At 39.6% G+C, this 17,904-nt stretch overlaps 3 protein-coding genes across 3 annotated transcripts; all 3 read right to left on the bottom strand.

The window, feature by feature from the left end:
- Positions 1-581: 581 nt before the first annotated feature.
- Positions 582-5,200, bottom strand: LOC139427268 (serine-rich adhesin for platelets-like). The gene is made up of 6 exons (XM_071188327.1): positions 5,083-5,200; positions 4,712-4,981; positions 3,654-3,965; positions 2,761-3,008; positions 1,218-1,613; positions 582-911 (listed from the first exon to the last, which is right to left on the bottom strand). The coding sequence occupies exons 1-6, from the start codon at positions 5,198-5,200 to the stop codon at positions 582-584; spliced, it is 1,674 nt and encodes a 557-aa protein (XP_071044428.1).
- Positions 5,201-5,237: 37 nt separating this feature from the next.
- On the bottom strand, positions 5,238-10,269 carry LOC139427267 (putative uncharacterized protein DDB_G0274435). Its single transcript, XM_071188326.1, has 4 exons — positions 10,206-10,269; positions 8,151-8,471; positions 7,654-7,929; positions 5,238-5,761 (listed from the first exon to the last, which is right to left on the bottom strand). Exons 1-4 carry the CDS (start codon positions 10,267-10,269, stop codon positions 5,238-5,240), a joined length of 1,185 nt encoding a protein of 394 aa, XP_071044427.1.
- A 451-nt stretch (positions 10,270-10,720) lies between these two features.
- On the bottom strand, positions 10,721-13,468 carry LOC139427266 (putative leucine-rich repeat-containing protein DDB_G0290503). Its single transcript, XM_071188325.1, has 5 exons — positions 13,436-13,468; positions 12,577-12,685; positions 11,869-12,308; positions 11,304-11,594; positions 10,721-11,086 (listed from the first exon to the last, which is right to left on the bottom strand). The coding sequence occupies exons 1-5, from the start codon at positions 13,466-13,468 to the stop codon at positions 10,721-10,723; spliced, it is 1,239 nt and encodes a 412-aa protein (XP_071044426.1).
- Between the last annotated feature and the right edge of the window lie 4,436 nt (positions 13,469-17,904).

The following is a 17,904-nucleotide window of genomic DNA, read 5'->3' as shown; positions in this document are numbered from 1 at the left end:
CTGCTGCCAAGTTGAGATGAGTTGCTCGCCTCCTGTTGCTGAATTGAGATGAGTTGTTTCTCTTCTGCTGCAGTTTAGTTGAGCTGTTTGCCTCGTGTTGCTGAGATGAGTTGAGTTGTTTTCATCCTGCTGCAAAGTTGAGTTGAATTGTTTACCTCCAGCTTCTAAGATGAGATGAGTTGTTTCTCTCCTGCTGCCAGGCTGAGTTGAGGTGTTTGCTTCCAGCTTCAAAGTTGAGTTGAGTTGTTTCTCTCCTGCTGCCAAGTTCAGTTGAGTTGTTTGAATCCTGCTTCTATGTTGAGTTAAGTTGTTTCTCTCCTGCTGCCGAGTTGAGTTGTTTGCCTCATGTTGCTGAGTTGAGCTGAGTTGTTTTCATCCTGCTGCCAAGTTGAGTTGAGTTGTTAGCTTCCAGCTTCTAACTTGAGTTGAGTGGCTTCTCTCCTGCTGCCAAGTTCAGTTGAGTTGTTTGCCTCATGCTTCTGAGTTGAGTTCAGTTGTTTCTCTCCTGCTGTGTGTTTATGCTGTGTGTCTCCTGCTGTGTTTTTCGATATTCTGGAGGCTCCTGCATGTAGGAATTTTTTTTATTGAGAAAAAGGATGAGCTGTTTTCATCCTGCTGCCATGTTTAGTTGAGTTGTTTATCTCTTGCTGCTGAGTTGAATTGTTTTCCTCCTGTTGCTGAGTTGAGCTGTTTTTCTCCTGTTGCAGAGTTGAGTTTTTGCCTCCTGCTGCCAAATTGAGTTGAGTACTTTGCCTCCTGCTGCCAAATTGAGATGAGTTCTTTGCCTCCTGTTGCTGAGTTGAGTTGAGTTGTTTCTCTCCTGCTTCCAAGTCGAGTTGAGATGTTTGCCTCCAGTTGCTGAGTTGAGTTGAGTTGGTTTCCTCCTGCTGCTGAGTTGAATTGTTTGCCTCCTGTTGCTGAGATTAGTTGTTTTCATCCTGCTGCCAATTTGAGTTCAGTTGCTTGCCTCCTGCTGCTGAGATGAGTTGAGTTGTCTCTCTCTTGCTGCCAAGTTTTGTTGAGTTGTTTGCCTCCTTTTGCTAAATTGAGATGAGTTGTTTCTCTCCTACTGCTGAGATTAGTTGTTTGCCTCATTTTGCTGAGTTGAGATGTTTTCATAATGCTCCCACGTTCAGTTGAGTTTTTTGCCTCCTGCTTCTAAGTTGAGCAGAGTTGTTTCTCTCCTGCTGCCAATATTAGTTGATTTGTTTGCCTACTGCTTCTAAGTTAAGTTCAGTTGTTACTCTCCTGCCGCCAATATGAGTTGAGTTGTTTGCCTCCTGTTGCTGAGATGAGTTGTTTTCAATATGCTGCAAAGTTGAGTTGAGTTGTTTGCCTTTTGCTACTGAGTTGAGTTGTTTCTCTTCTGCTGCTGAATTGAGTTGTTTCACCGCTCCTGAAAAGTTAAGTTGAGCTGCTTGCCTCCCGTTGCTGAATTGAGTTGAGTTGTTTCTCTCCTGCTGTTGAGTTGAGTTGCTTGCCTCCTGCTGCCAAGTTGAGTTGGGTTGTTTGCCATCAGTTACTAGGCAGCCAGACAAGCAAGTTCGCTGCAGGAGGGATGGGGACTGGGTTCGAATCCCAGAAACGGTCAAATTTTCAAAAATTTTTCCATTCTTTTTGTTTATTTTAAATTATATTATTTTTTTATGTGTTTTTCGATATTCTGGTGGTTCCAGCATGTAGGAAAAAAACTTTTATTGGGAAAATGGGAAAAAACTGGAAAAATCCAGGAAAATCAGTTTATTTGCTCTTTTTCAACTTCTTTTTTAACATTTTGGATATTCTAGCAGGCATGGGGTGTTTTCTGTGTGTGAAGTCCAGCAAAGAAAGCGCAATGGAAGAATTAAAAAAAAATAATAAAAAAAATAAAATGGCTCGAGAAAGGTTCAAATTTCAAGACCCCCTAGCTCCCTTTAATATCAAGGAATAAATTTCAAACTCGGACCCTAGGTAGGGATCTATGGTCCAAGCAAGGCTGCTGAAGATAATTTTTATAGGCCAATTAGGGATGTCACAGTGGACCCCTTAAGGTATACTGCGAACATGAGAGGAGAGAGCTTTAGAAGCGTAGCAGTGGTAGACTTCACGTATCACCGTGGACTGGAAGGTAGGCCACTAGACAAGGAAGTTCGCTGCAGGAGGGATGGGTCCTGGGTTCGAATCCCAGGGACGGTCAAATTTTCAAAAAATTTTCTTTTTTTATTTATTTAAAATTATATTAATTTTTTATGTGTTTTTCGACACTCAGGAGGTTCCTGCATGCAGGAATTTTTTTATTGGGAAAAAGAATGAGTTGTTTTCATCCTGCTGCCAAGTTTAGTTAAGTTGTTTGCCTCCTGTTGCTAAGTTGAGTTGAGTTGTTTCTCTCCTGCGGCTGAGTTGAGTTGTTTTTCTCTTGTTTCTGAGGTGAGTTGTTTTTTCCTGCTGCCAAGTTGAGTTGAGTTGCTTGCCTCCTGCTTCTGAGATGAGTTGAGCTGTCTCTCTCTTGCTGCCAAGTTTAGTTGAGTTGTTTGCCTCCTTTTGCTGAATTGAGATGAGTTGTTTCTCTCCTACTGCTGAGTTTAGTTGTTTGCCTCATGTTGCTGAGTTGAGTTGTTTTCATAATGCTCCCAAGTCCAGTTGAGTTTTTTGCCTCCTGCTTCTAAGTTGAGCCGAGTTGTTTCTCTCCTGCTGCCAGTATTAGTTGATTTGTTTGCCTTCTGCTTCTAAGTTAAGTTCAGTTGTTCCTCTCCTGCTGCCAATATGAGTTGAGTTGTTTGCCTCCTGTTGCTGAGATGAGTTGTTTTCAATATGCTGCAAAGTTGAGTTGAGTTGTTTGCCTTTTGTTGCTAAGTTGAGTTGAGCTGCTTGCCTCCCGTTGCTGAATTGAGTTGAGTTGCTTCTCTCCTGCTGTTGAGTTGAGTTGTTTACCTCCTGCTGCCAAGTTGAGTTGGGTTGTTTGCCATCAGTTGCTAGGCAGCCAGACAAGCAAGTTCGCTGCAGGAGGGATGAGGACTGGGTTCGAATCCCTGAAACGGTCAAATTTTCTAAAAATTTTCCTTTCTTTTTGTTTATTTTAAATTACATAATTTGTTTTATGTGTTTTTCGATATTCAGGTGGTTCCTGCATGTAGTAAAAAAAAAATTTTATTGGGAAAATGGGAAAAAACTGGAAAAATCAGTTTTTTTGCTCTTTTTCGACTTCTTTTGTAACATTTCGGATATTCTAGCATGCTTGGGGTGCTTTCTGAGTGTGAAGTTCAGCAAAGAAAGCGTAATGGAATAAAAAAAAGAAGAATAAAAAAATAAAATGGTTCGAGAAAGGCTCAAATTTCAAGCCCCCCTAGCCCCCTCCAATATCAAGATATAATTTTCAAACTCGGACCCTAAGTAAGGGACTATGGTCAAAGCAAGGCTGCTGAAGATAATTTTTTCTCTTGTTTCTGAGGTGAGTTGTTTTTTCCTGCTGCCAAGTTGAGTTGAGTTGCTTGCCTCCTGCTTCTGAGATGAGTTGAGCTGTCTCTCTCTTGCTGCCAAGTTTAGTTGAGTTGTTTGCCTCCTTTTGCTGAATTGAGATGAGATGTTTCTCTCCTACTGCTGAGTTTAGTTGTTTGTCTCATTTTGCTGAGTTGAGATGTTTTCATAATGCTCCCGATTTCAATTGAGTTTTTTGCCTCCAGCTTCTAAGTTGAGCAGAGTTGTTCCTCTCCTGCTGCCAATATAAGTTGAGTTGTTTGCCTCCTGTTGCTGAGATGAGTTGTTTTCATTATGCTGCAAAGTTGAGTTGAGTTGTTTGCCTTTTGTTGCTGAGTTGAGTTGAGCTGCTTGCCTCCCGTTGCTGAATTGAGTTGAGTTGTTTCTCTCCTGCTGTTGAGCTGAGTTGTTTGCCTCCTGCTGCCAAGTTGAGTTGGGTTGTTTGCCATCAGTTGCTAGGCAGCCAGACAAGCAAGTTCGCTGCAGGAGGGTTGAGGACTGGGTTCGAATCCCTGAAACGGTCAAATTTTCTAAAAATTTTCCTTTCTTTTTGTTTATTTTAAATTACATTATTTTTTTATGTGTTTTTCGATATTCTGGTGGTTCCTGCATGTAGTAAAAAATATTTTTTATTGGGAAAATGGGAAAAAACTGGAAAAATCAGTTTTTTTGCTCTTTTTCGACTTCTTTTGTAACATTTCGGATATTCTAGCGTGCTTGGGGTGTTTTCTGAGTGTTAAGTCCAGCAAAGAAAGCGTAATGGAATAATAAAAAAAAGAATAAAAAAATAAAATGGCTCGAGAAAGGCTCAAATTTCAAGACCCCCTTGCTCCTTCTAATATCAAGTTTTAATTTTCAAACTCGGACCCTAAGTAGGGGTCTATGGTCCAAGCAAGGCTGCTGAAGATAATTTTTATAGGATAATTAGTGTGGTCACAGTGGACCCCTGAAGGTATATTGCGGAGATGAGAGGAGAGAGCTTTAGAAGCGAAACTGTGGTAGGCTTCCCGTATCATCGTGGACTGGAGGGTAGGCCACCAGACAAGCAAGTTCGCTGCAGGAGGGATGGGTCCTGGGTTCATATCCCAGGGACGGACAAATTTTCAAAAAATTTTCTTTTCTTCATTTATTTCAAATTATATTAATTTTTTTATGTGCTTTTCGCCACTCTGGAGGTTCCTGCATGTAGGAATTTTTTTTATTTGGTAAAAGGATGAGTTGTTTTCATCCTGCTGCCAAGTTTGGTTGAGTTGTTTGCCTCCTGTTGCTAAGTTGAGTGAAGTTGTTTCTTTCCTGCTGCTGAGTTGAGTTGTTTGCCTTCTGCTGCTGAGTTGAGTTGAGATGATTCTCTCCTGCTGCTGAGTTGAATTGCTTTCATCCTGCTGCAAGGTTGAGATGAGTTGTTTTCCTCCTGTTGCTGAGTTGAGTTGTTTTTCTCTTTTTATGAGGTGAGTTGTTTTTTTCCTGCAGCCAAGTTGAGTTGAGTTGTTTGCCTCCTGTTTCTGAATTGAGTTAAGTTGTCTCTCTCCTGCAGCAGTTTATTTGAGATGTATGCCTCCTGTTGCTGAGTTGAGTTGAGTTGTTTTCATCCTGCTGCCAAATTGAGTTGAGTTGTTTGCTTCCAGCTACTAAGTTGAGTTGAGTTGTTTCTCTCCTGCTGCCAAGTTGAGTTGAGTTGTTTGCCTCCTTTTGCTGAATTGAGATGAGTTGTTTCACTCCTACTGCTGTGATTAGTTGTTTGCCTCATGTTGCTGAGTTGAGTTGTTTTCAAAATGCTCCCAAGTTCAGTTGAGTTTTTTGCCTCCTGCTTCTAAGTTGAGCCGAGCTGTTTCTCTGCTGCTGCCAATATTAGTTGATTTGTTAGCCTTCTGCTTCTTGGTTAAGTTCAGTTGTTCCTCTCCTGCTGCCAATATGAGTTGAGTTGTTTGCCTCCTGTTTCTGAGATGAGTTGTTTTCATTATGCTGCAAAGTTGAGTGAAGTTGTTTGAAATTTGTTGCTGAGTTGAGATGAGTTGTTTCTCTCCTGCTGCCGAATTGAGTTGTTTCACCGCTCCTGAAAAGTTAAGTTGAGCTGCTAGCCTCCCGTTGCTGAATTGACTTGAGTTGTTTCTCTCCTGCTGTTGAGTTGAGTTGTTTCTCTCCTGCTTTTGAGTTGAGTTGTTTCTCTCCTGCTGTTTATTTGAGATGTTTGCCTCCTGCTGCCAAGTTGAGTTTTGTTGTTTGCCATCAGTTGCTAGGCAGCCAGACAAGCAAGTTCGCTGCAGTAGGGATGGGGACTGGGTTGGAATCCCAGAAACGGTGAAATTTTCTAAAAATTTTCCATTCTTTTTGTTTATTTTAAATTACATTATTTTTTTATGTGTTTTTCGATATTCTGGTGGTTCCTAGCACGTAGGAAAAAAAACTTTCATTGGGAAAATGGGAAAAAACTGGAAAAATCCAGGAAAATCAGTTTATTTGCTCTTTTTCGACTTCTTTTTTAACATTTTGGATATTCTAACATGCATGGGGTGTTTTCTGCGTGTGAAGACCAGCAAAGAAAGCGTAATGGAAGAATTAAAAAAAATAATAAAAATATAAAATGGCTCGAGAAAGGTTCAAATTTCAAGACCCCCTAGCTCCCTTTAATATCAAGGTATAATTTTCAAACTCGGACCCTAAGTAGGGTTCTATGGTCCAAGCAAATCTGCTGAAGATCATTTTTATGGGCCAATTAGGGGTGTCACAGTGGACCCCTTAAGTTATATTGCGAAGATGAGAGGAGAGAGCTTTAGAAGCGAAACTGTGGTACGCTTCACGTATCACCGTGGACTGGAAGGTAGGCCACCAGACAAGCAAGTTCGCAGCAGGAGGGATGGGTTCTTGGTTCGAATCACAGGGACGGTCACATTTTGAAAAAGTTCTCTTTTTTTAAAATTATATTATTTTTTACGTGTTTTTCGATATTCTGGAGGTTCCTGCATGTAGTAAAAAAAATTTTTATTGGGAAAATGGGAAAAAACTGGAAAAATCAGTTTATTTGCTCTTTTTCGACTTCTTTTGTTACATTTCGGATATTCTAGCATGCTTGGGGTGTTTTCTGAGTGTGAAGTCCAGCAAAGAAAGCGTAATGGAACAATAAAAAAAATAATAAAAAAATAAAATGGCTCGAGAAAAGCTCAAATTTCAAGACCCCCTAACTCCCTCTAATATCAAGATATAATTTTCAAACTCGGACCTTAAGTAGGGGACTATGGTCCAAGCAAGACTGCTGAAGATAATTTTTATAGGCTAAAAAAAGTGGTCATAGTGGACCCCTGAAGGTATATTGCGGAGATGAGAGGAGAGAGCTTTAGAAGTGAAACTGTGGTAGGCTTTACGTATCATCGTGGACTGGAATTTAGGCCACCAGACAAGCAAGTTCACTGCAGGAGGGAAGGGTTCTTGGTTCGAATCACAGGGACGGTCAAATTTTCAAAAAGTTCTCCTTTTTTAAAATTATATTATTTTTTATGTGTTTTTCGATATTCTGGAGGTTCCTGCATGTAGAAAAAAAAATTTTATTGGGAAAATGGGAAAAAACTGGAAAAATCAGTTTATTTGCTCTTTTTCGACTTCTTTTGTAACATAACGGATATTCTAGCATGCTTGGGGTGTTTTCTGAGTGTGAAGTCCAGCAAAGAAAGCGTAATGGAATAATAAAAAATAGAATAAAAAAATAAAATGGCTCGAGAAAGGCTCAAATTTCAAGACCCCCTAACTCCTTCTAATATCAAGATATAATTTTCAAACTCGGACCCTAAGTAGGGGTCTATGGTCCAAGCAACGCTGCTGAAGATAAATTTTATAGGTTAATTAGGGTGGTCACAGTGGACCCCTGAAGGTATATTGCGGAGATGAGAGGAGAGAGCTTCAGAAGCGAAACTGTGGTAGGCTTCACGTATCACCGTGGACTGGAAGGTAGGCCACCAGACAAGCAAGTTCGCTGCAGGAGGGATGGGTCCTGGGTTCAAATCCCAGGGACGGTCAAATTTTCAAAAAATTTTCATTTCTTCATTTATTTTAAATTATATTAATTTTTTTATGTGCTTTTCGCCACTCTGGAGGTTCCTGCATGTAGGAATTTTTTATTTTGGGAAAAAGGATGAGTTGTTTTCATCCTATTGCCAAGTTTGGTTGAGTTGTTTGCCTCCTGTTGCTAAGTTGAGTTGAGTTGTTTGCCTTCTGCTGCTGAGTTAAGTTGAGATGATTCTCTCCTGCTGCTGAGTTGAGTTAAGTTCATCCTGCTGCAAGGTTTAGATGACTTGTTTTCCTCCTGTTGCTGAGTTGAGTTGTTTTTCTCTTGTTTATAAGGTGAGTTGTTTTTTTCCTGCTGCCAGTTTGAGTTGAGTTGCTTGCCTCCAGCTGCTGAGATGAGTTGAGCTGTCTCTCTCTTGCTGCCAAGTTTAGTTGAGTTGTTTGCCTCCTTTTGCTGAATTGAGATGAGTTGTTTCTCTCCTACTGCTGAGTTTAGTTGTTTGCCTCATGTTGCTGAGTTGAGTTGTTTTCATAATGCTCCCAAGTCCAGTTGAGTTTTTTGCCTCCTGCTTCTAAGTTGAGCCGAGTTGTTTCTCTCCTGCTGCCAGTATTAGTTGATTTGTTTGCCTTCTGCTTCTAAGTTAAGTTCAGTTGTTCCTCTCCTGCTGCCAATATGAGTTGAGTTGTTTGCCTCCTGTTACTGAGATGAGTTGTTTTCATTATGCTGCAAAGTTGAGTGGAGTTGTTTGCCTTTTGTTGCTGAGTTGAGAAGAGTTGTTTCTCTCCTGCTGCTGAGTTGAGTTGTTTCACCGCTCCAGAAAAGTTAAGTGTAACTGCTTGCCTCCCGTTGCTGAATTGACTTGAGTTGTTCCTCTCCTGCTGTTGAGTTGAGTTGTTTCTCTCCTGCTGTTGAGGTGAGTTGTTTCTCTCCTGCTGTTGAGTTGAGTTGTTACTCAACTGCTGCTGAGTTGAGTTGTTTGCCTCCTGCTGCCAAGTTGAGTTGGGTTGTTTGCCATCAGTTGCTAGGCACCCAGACAAGCAAGTTCACTGCAGTAGGGATGGGGACTGGGTTCGAATCCCAGAAACGGTCAAATTTTCTAAAAATTTTCCATTCTTTTTGTTTATTTTAAATTACATTATTTTTTTATGTGTTTTTCGATATTCTGGTGGTTCCTGCATGTAGGAAAAAAAACTTTCATTGGGAAAATGGGAAAAAACTGGAAAAATCCAGGAAATACAGTTTATTTGCTCGTTTTCGACTTCTTTTTTAACATTTTTGATATTCTAGCATGCATGGGGTGTTTTCTGCGTGTGAAGTCCAGCAAAGAAAGCGTAATGGAAGAATTAAAAAAATAATAATAAAAATATAAAATAGCTCGAGAAAGGTTCAAATTTCAAGACCCCCTAGCTCCCTTTAATATCAAGGTATAATTTTCAAACTCGGACCCTAAGTAGGGTTCTATGGTCCAAGCAAATCTGCTAAAGATAATTTTTATAGGCCAATTAGGGGTCTCACAGTGGACCCCTTAAGTTATATTGCGAAGATGAGAGGAGAGAGCTTTAGAAGCGAAACTGTGGTACGCTTCACGTATCACCGTGGACTGGAAGGTAGGCCACCAGACAAGCAAGTTCGCAGCAGGTGGGATGGGTTCTTGGTTCGAATCAAAGGGACGGTCAAATTTTGAAAAAGTTCTCTTTTTTTTTTAAAATTATATTATTTTTGTATGTGTTTTTCGATATTCTGGAGGTTCCTGCATATAGTAAAAAAATTTTTTATTGGGAAAATGGGAAAAAACTGGAAAAATCAGTTTATTTGCTCTTTTTCGTCTTCTTTTGCTACATTTCGGATATTCTAGCATGCTTGGGGTGTTTTCTGAGTTTGAAGTCCTGCAAAGAAAGCGTAATGGAATAATAAAAAAAAGAATAAAAAAATAAAATGGCTCGAGAAAGGTTCAAATTTCAAGACCCACTAGCTCCTTCTAACATAAAGATATAATTTTCAAACTCGGACCCTAAGTAGGGGTCTATGGTCCAAGCAAGGCTGTTGAAGATAATTTTTATAGGCTAATTAGGGTGGTCACAGTGGACCCCTGAAGGTATATTGCGGAGATGAGAGGGGAGAGCTTTAGAAGCGAAACTGTGGTAGGCTTCACGTATCACCGTGGACTGGAAGGTAGGCCACCAGACAAGCAAGTTTGCTGCAGGAGGGATGAGTCCTGGGTTCAAATCCCAGGAACGGTCAAATTTTCAAAAAATTTTCTTTTTTTCATTTATTTTAAATTATATTAATTTTTTACGTGTTTTTCGCCACTCTAGAGGTTCCTGCATGTAGGAATTTTTTATTGGGAAAAAGGATGAGTTGTTTTCATCCTGCTGCCAAGTTTAGTTGAGTTGTTTGCCTCCTGTTGCTAAGTTGAGTTGAGTTGTTCCTTTCCTGCTGCTGAGTTGAGTTATTTGCCTTCTGCTGCTAAGTTTAGTTGAGATGATTCTCCCCAGCGGCTGAGTTGAGTTGCTTTCATCCTGCTGCAATGTTGAGATTAGTTGTTTTCCTCCTGTTGCTGAGTTGAGTTGTTTTTCTCTTGTTTCTGAGGTAAGTTGTTTTTTTCCTGCTGCCAAGTTGAGTTGAGTTGTTTGCCTCCTGTTGCTGAATTAAGTTGTCTCTCTCCTGCTGCAGTTTAGTTGAGTTGTATGCCTCCTGTTGCTGAGTTGAGTTGAGTTGTTTTCATCCTGCTGCCAAGTTTAGTTGAGTTGTTTGCCTCCTTTTGCAGAATTGAGATGAGTTGTTTCACTCCTACTGCTGAGTTTAGTTGTTTGCCTCATGTTGCTGAGTTGAGTTGAGTTGTTTTCATCATACTCCCAAGCTCAGTTGAGTTGTTTGCCTCCTGCTTCAAAGTTGAGTCGAGTTGTTTCTCTCCTGCTGCCAATATTAGTTGATTTGTTTGCCTCCTGCTTCTAAGTTAAGTTGAGTTGTTCCTCTCCCGCTGCCAATATGAGTTGAGTTGTTTAACTCCTATTGCTGAGATGAGTTGTTTTCATCCTGCTGCAAAGTTGAGATAAGTTGTTTGCCATCTGTTGCTGAGTTGAGTTGTTTCTCTCCTGCGGCTGCGCTGAGTTGTATGAATCCTGTTGCTGAGTTCAGTTGTTTTTATCCTGCTGCCAAGTTGAGTTTAGTTGTTTCTCTCCTGCTCCCTTGTTGAGTCGAGTTGTTTCTATAATTGTCCCATGTTGAATTGAGTTGTTTTTCTCCTGATGCCTAGTTGAGTTGAATTGCTTAACTGCTGCTGCTGAGTTGAGTTGTTTGCCTCCTGTTGCTGAGATGAGTTGTTTTCATCCTGCTGATAAGTTGAGTTTTTTCTCTCCTGCTCCCTAGTTGAGTCGGGTTGTTTGTATAATTGTCCCAAGTTGAGTTGAGTTGTTTTTCTCCTGCTGCCAAGTTGAGTTGAGTTGTTTGCCTCCTGTTGCTCAGTTGCGTTGTTTTCATCCTGCTGAAAAGTCCTGCTGAAAAGTTCCTCTTGTTTCTGAGTTGAGTAGAGTTTTTTTCTCCTTTTGCTGAGTTGAGCTGATTTTCTCCTGCTGTCAAGTTGAGTTGAGTTGTTTGCCTCCTGTTACTGAGTTGAGTTAAGTTGTCTCTCTCCTTCTGTAAAGTTAAGTTGAGTTGTTTCCCTCTTGATGCTGAGTTAAGTTGAGTTGTTTGCCTCCTGTTGCTGAGTTGAGTTTAGTTATTTCTCCCCTGCTGCTGAGTTGAGTTGTGTGCCTCCTGTTGCTGAGATGAGTTGAGTTGTCTCTCCTCTGCTGCCAAGTTTAGTTGGCAGCAGAGGAACAAGTTTTTTCAGAAGCCGCTACAAGTTTTTTGCCTCCAGTTGCTGAGTTGAGTTGTTTCTCATCTGCAGCTGAGTTGAGTTGTTTGCCTCCTGTTGCTGAGATGAGTTCTTTTCATACCGCTGCCAATTTGAGTTGAGTTTATTGTCTCCTTTAGCTGAGTTGAGTTGTTTTTCCCCTGCTGCTGAGTTGAGTTGTTTGCCTCCTGTTGCTGTTGAGTTGTGTTGTATACTTCCAGCTTCTAAGTTGAGTTGAGTTGTTTCTCTACTGCTGCCGAGTAGAGTTGTTTGCCTCCATTTGCTGTGCTGAGTTGTGTTCTCTCTCTCCTACTTCCAATATGAGTTAAGTTGTTTGCCTCCTGCTTCTAAGTTGAGTTGAGTTGTTTCTCTTCTGTTCCCAAGCTGAGTTCAGTTTTTAAAATCCTGCTGCTGAGTTGAGTTGAGATGATTCTCTCCTGTTGCTCAGTTGAGTTGCTTTCGTCCTGTTGCAAAGTTGAGTTGAGTTTTTTTCCTCCTGTTGCTGAAAGGAGTTGAGTTGTTTTTTCCTCTTGTTGAGTTGAGTTGTTTTTCTCCTGCTGTCAAGTTAAGATGAGTTGTTTGCCTCCTGTTGCTGAGTTGAGTTGTTTTCATCATGCTGCCAAGATGAGTTGAGTTGTTTGCTTCCAGCTTCTAAGATGAGTTGAGTTTTTTCTCTCCCGCTGCAAAGTTTAGTTGAGTTGTTTGCCTCCTCCTGCTGAGTTGAGTTGAGTTGAGTTGTTTCTCTCCTGCTGCTGAGTTGAATTGTTTGCCTCCTGTTGCTGAGTTGAGTTGTTTTAGCCTGCTGCTGAGTTGAGTTGTTTGCCTCCTGTTGCTTTGTTGAGTTGCTTTCTCCTGCTATCAAGTTGAGTGGAGTTGTTTGCCACCAGCTGCTGAGTTGTGTTGAGTTGAGTTGTGTCTCTCCTGCTGCCAAGTTTAGTTGAGTTGTTTGCCTCCTGTTGCCGAGTTGAGTTGAGTTGTTTTCATCCAGCTGCCAAGTTGAGTTGAGTTGTTTGCTTCCTGCTTCTAAGTTGAGTTGAGTTGTTTCTCACCTGCTGCCAAGTTCAGTTGAATTGTTTGCCTCCTGCTTCTAAGTTGAGTTTCGTTGTTAACCTCCTGCTGCTGAGTTGAGTTGGGAAGATTCTCTCCTGTTGCTCAGTTGAGTTGCTTTCATCCTGTTCCAAAGTTGAGTTGAGTTGTTTTCTTCTGTTGCTGAGTTGAGTTGAGTAGTTTTTCTCCTTTTGCTGAGTTGAGATGTTTTTCTCCTGCTGCCAAGCTTAGTTGAGTTGCTTACCTCTTGCTGCTGAGTTGAGTTGAGTTGTTTTCCTCATGCTGCCCTGGATTTTTCCAGTTTCCTCCCAATAAAAATTTTTTTTTCCTACAAGCAGAAACCTCCAGAATATCTAAAAACACATCAAAAAAATAATATAATTTAAAATAAACGAGAAAAAAAAGAGTCTGGGATTTGAGGGATCCTGGGATTTGAACCCAGGACCCCACCCTCCTGCAGCGAACTTGCTTGTCTGGTGGCCTACCTTCCAGTCTACGGTTATACGTGAAACTTACACAAGTTTCGCTTCAAAACCTCTCTCCTCTCATCTTCGCAATATACCTTTAGAGGCCCTCTGTGATCCCCCTAATTGGCCTATAAAAATTATCCTCAGCAGAATTGTTTGGACCGTATACCCAAACTTAGGGTTCGAGTTTGAAAATTATACCTTTATATTAAAGGGATCTAGGGGGTCTTGAAATTTGAGCCTTTCTCGAGCCGTTTTATTTTTTTATTCTTTTTTTTTATTTTTCCATTACGCTTTCTTTGCTGGACTTCACACACAGAAAACACCCCATGCATGCTAGAATATCCAAATTGTTACAATAGATGTCGAAAAAGAGCAAATAAACTAATTTTTCAGGATTTTTCCAGTTTTTTCCCATTTTCCCACTAAAAAATTTTTTTTCCAACATGCAGGAACCTCCAGAATATCGAAAAACACATTAAAAAATAATATAATTTGAAATAAACAAAAAAAATGAAGAAAATTTTTTGACAATTGGTCCGTCTCCGGTATTCGAACCCAGGACCCCTCCCTCCGGCAGCAAACTTGCTTGTCAGGTGGCTTTCCTTCTAGTTCACGGTTATACGCGAAACTTACCACAGTTTCGCTTCTAAGCCTCTCTCCTCTCATCTTCGCAATATACGTTTAGGGGCCCACTGTGATCCCCCTTAATTGGCCTAAAAAAATTATCTTCAGCAGCCTTGTTTAAACCATAGACTCATTCTTAAGGTCTGAGTTTGAAAATTATACCTTGATATTATAGGGAGCTAGGGGGTCGTGAAATTTGAACCTTTCTCGAGCCATTTTATTTTTTAGTTCTTCTTTTTTATTATTCCATTACGCTTTCTTTGCTGGACTTCAAACACAGAAAACACCCCATGCATGCTAGAATATCCAAAATGTTACAATAGAAGTCGAAAAAGAGCAAATAATCTGATTTTCCTTGATTTTTCCAGTTTTTTCCCATTTTCCCAATAAAACTTTTTTTTCCTTCGTGCAGGAACCTCCAGAATATTGAAAAACACATTAAAAAAATAATATAATTTAAAATAAACTAAAAAAAAAAATTTTTTTTTGAAGATTTGACCGTCCCTGGGATTCCAACCCGAGACACCTCCCTACTGCAGCGAACTTGCTTGTCTGGTGGCCTACCTTCCAGTCCACGGGAATGCGTGAAGCTTACCACAGTTTCGCTTCAAAAGCTCTGTCTTCTCATCTTCGCAATATACCTTTTGGGTCCCACTGGGACCCCCCTAATTGGCTTTTAAAAATTATCTTCAGCAGCCTTGTTTGGACCATAGACCCCTACTTAGTGTTCGAGTTTGAAAATTATATCTTGATATTAAAGGGAGCTAGGGGTCTTGAAATTTGAACCCTTCTCGAGACATTTTATTTTTTTATTCTTTTTTTTTATTATTCCAATACGCTTTCTTTGTTGGACTTCACACACAGAAAACACCCTATGCATGCAGGAAAATCCAAAATGTTACAATAAAAGTCGAAAAAGAGCAAATAAACTGATTTTCTTGGATTTTTCCAGTTTTTTCCTAATAAAAAATTTTTTTTCCTGCATCAGGAACGTCAAGAATATCGAAAAACACATAAAAAGATAATACAATTTAAAATAAACAAAAAAAAAGGAAAATGTTTTGAAAACTTGACCGTCCCTGGGATTCGAACCCAGGACCCCTCCCTCCGGCAGCAAACTTGCTTGTCAAGTTGCTTACCTTCTAGTCCACTGTTATACGTGAAACTTACCACAGTTTCGCTTCAAAACCTCTCTCCTCTCATCTTCGCAATATACGTTTAGGAGCCCATTGTGACCCCCCTAATTGGCCTATAAAAAGTATCTTTAGCAGCCTTGTTTGGACCATAGACCCCTACTTAGGGTTCGAGTTTGAAAATTTTACCTTGATATTAAAGGGAGCTAGGGGGTCTTGAAATTTGAACCTTTCTCGAGACATTTTATTTTTTTATTCTTTTTTTTTATTATTCCATTACGCTTTCTTTGTTGGACTTCACACACAGAAATCACCCTATGCATGCAGGAATATCCAAAATGTTACAATAGAAGTCGAAAAAGAGCAAATAAACTGATTTTCCTGGATTTTTCCAGTTTTTTCCCAATAAAAAAAAATTTCTTGCATGCAGGAAGCTCCAGAATATTGAAAAACACATTAAAAAAGAAGATAATTTAAAATAAACAAAAAAAAATGAGGTAGAAAATTTTTTGAAAATTTGACCGTCTCTGGGATTCGAACCCAGGACCTCTCCCTCCTGCAGCGAACTTGCTTGTCTGGTGGCCTACCTTCCAGTCCACGGTGATGCGTGAAGCCTACCACAGTTTCGCTTCAAATGCTCTGTCCTCTCATCTTCGCAATATACCTTAAGGGGCCCACTGTGATCCCCCTAATTGGCCTATAAAAATTATCTTCAGCAGCCTTGCTTGAACCATAGACCCCTACTTAGTGTTCAAGTTGTAAAATTATACCTTGATATTAAAGGGAGCTAGGGGGTCTTAAAATTTGAACCCTTCTCGAGCCATTTTATTTTTTTATTCTTTTTTTTTTATTCTTCCATTACGCTTTCTTTGCTGGAATTCACACACAGAAAACACCCTATGCATGCTGGAATATCCAAAATGCTACAATAGAAGTCGAAAAAGAGCAAATAAACTGATTTTCCTGGATTTTTCCAGTTTTTTCCCATTTTCCCAATAAAAAAATTTTTTTTCCTTCGTACAGGAACCTCCAGAATATTAAAAAACACATTAAAAAAATAATATAATTTAAAATAAACTAAAAAAAAAAAAATTTTTTGAAAATTTGACCGTCTTTGGGATGCTTTCTCGAGCCATTTTATTTTTTTATTCTTTTTTTTTTATTTTTCCATTACGCATTCTTTGCTGGACTTCACCCCATGCATGCTAGAATATCCAAAATGCTACAATAGAAGTCGAAAAAGAGCAAATAAACTGATTTTCCTGGATTTGGCCTGTTTTTTCCCAATAAAAAATTTTTTTTCCTTCGTGCAAGAAACTCCAGAATATTGAAAAACACATTAAAAAAATAATTTATAATAAAAAAAAAACTTTTGAAAATTGGACCGTCTCTGGGATTCGAACCCAGGACCCCTCCCACTTGCAGCGAACTTGCTTGTCTGGTGGCCTACCTTCCTGTCCACGGTGATACGTGGTGCCTCCACAGTTTCGCTACAAAAGCTCCCTCTTCTCTTCTTCGCAATATACCTTTAGGGGCCCACTGTGACCCCCCTAATAGAACTATAAAAATTATCTTCAGCAGCCTTGAATGGACCATAGACCCCTACTTAGGGTTCGAGTTTGAAAATTATAGCTTGATATTAAAGGGAGCTAGGGGGTCTTGAAATATGAACCTTTCTCGAGCCATTTTATTTTTTTATTCTTTTTTTTTATTATTCCAATACGCTTTCTTTGCTGGACTTCACACANCAGGAATATCCAAAATGTTACAATATAAGTCGAAAAAGAGCAAGTAAACTGATTTTCCAGGATTTTTCCAGTTTTTTCCCAATAAAAAATTTTTTTTCCTACATGCCGAAACCTGCAGAAGATCGAAAAACACATAAAAAAATTATATAATTTAAAATAAACAAAAAAAAATGAAGAAAATTTTTTGAAAATTTGACCGTCACTGGGATTCGAACCCAGGACCCTTCCCTCCTGCAGCAAACTTGCTTGTCTGGACGCCTTCCTTCCTGTCCCCGGTGATACGTGAAGCCTTCCACAGTTTTGCTTAAAAGCTCTCTCCTCTCATCTTCGCAATATACCTTCTGGGGCCCACTGTTTGGACCATAGACCCCTACTTAGGGTTCGAGTTTGAAAATTACACCTTGATATTAAAGGGAGCTAGGGGGTCTTGAAATTTAAACCTATCTCGAGCCATTCTATTTTTTTATTATTCCACTACGCTTTCTTTGCTGGACTTCACACACAGAAAACACCCTATGCATGCTGGAATATCCAAAATGCTACAATAGAAGTCGAAAAAGAGCAAATAAACTGATTTTCCTGGATTTTTCTAGTTTTTTCCCAATAAAAATATTTTTTTTCCTTCGTGCAGGAACCTCCAGAATATTAAAAAACACATTTAAAAAATAATATAATTTAAAATAAACTAAAAAAAAAAAAAATTTTTTTTGAAAATTTGACCGTCTTTGGGATTCGAACCCAGGACCCCTCCCTCCTGCAGTGAACTTGCTTGACTGGTGGCCAACCTTCCTGCCCACGGCGATACGTGAAGCCTTCCACAGTTTCGCTTCAAATGCTCTCTCCTCTCATCTTCGCAATATACCTTTAGGGGCCCACTGTGACCACCCTATCTGGCCTATAAAAATTATCTTCAGCAGCCTTGTTTGGACCATAGACCCCTACTTAGGGTTCGAGATTGTAAATTATAGCTTGATATTAAGGAGAGCTAGGAGGTCTTGAAATTTGAAGCTTTCTCGAGCCATTTTATTTTTTTATTTATTTTTTATTTCCATTACGCTTTCTTTGTTGGAATTCACACAAAGAAAACACCCCATGCATGCTAGAATATCCAAAATGTTTCAATAGAAGTCGAAAAAGAGCAAGTAAACTGATTTTCCAGGATTTTTCCAGTTTTTTCCCAATAAATTTTTTTTTCCTACATGCCGAAACCTGCAGAATATCGAAAAACACATAAAATGCATGCTGGAATATCCAAAATGCTACAATAGAAGTCGAAAAAGAGCAAATAAACTGATTTTCCTGGATTTTTCCAATTTTCCCAAAAAAAAAAATTTTTTTCCTTCGTGCAGGAACCTCCAGAATATTGAAAAACACACTAAAAAAATAATATAATTTAAAATAAACTAAAAAAAAAAAAAAAAAAAAAAATTTTTTTNATTTTTTTGAAAACTTGATCGTCTCTGGGATTCGAACCCAGGACCCCTCCCTCCTGCAGCGAACTTGCTTGCCTGGTGGTCAACCTTCCTGTCCACGGCGATACGTGAAGCCTTCCACAGTTTCGCTTCAAATGCTCTCTCCTCTCATCTTCGCAATATAC

The sequence above is a fragment of the Parasteatoda tepidariorum genome, chromosome X2 (genome assembly GCF_043381705.1).
Source record: "Parasteatoda tepidariorum isolate YZ-2023 chromosome X2, CAS_Ptep_4.0, whole genome shotgun sequence".
NCBI classification, from domain to species: Eukaryota; Metazoa; Arthropoda; class Arachnida; order Araneae; family Theridiidae; genus Parasteatoda; species Parasteatoda tepidariorum.
This window is presented reverse-complemented; position numbering and strand designations above follow the sequence as displayed.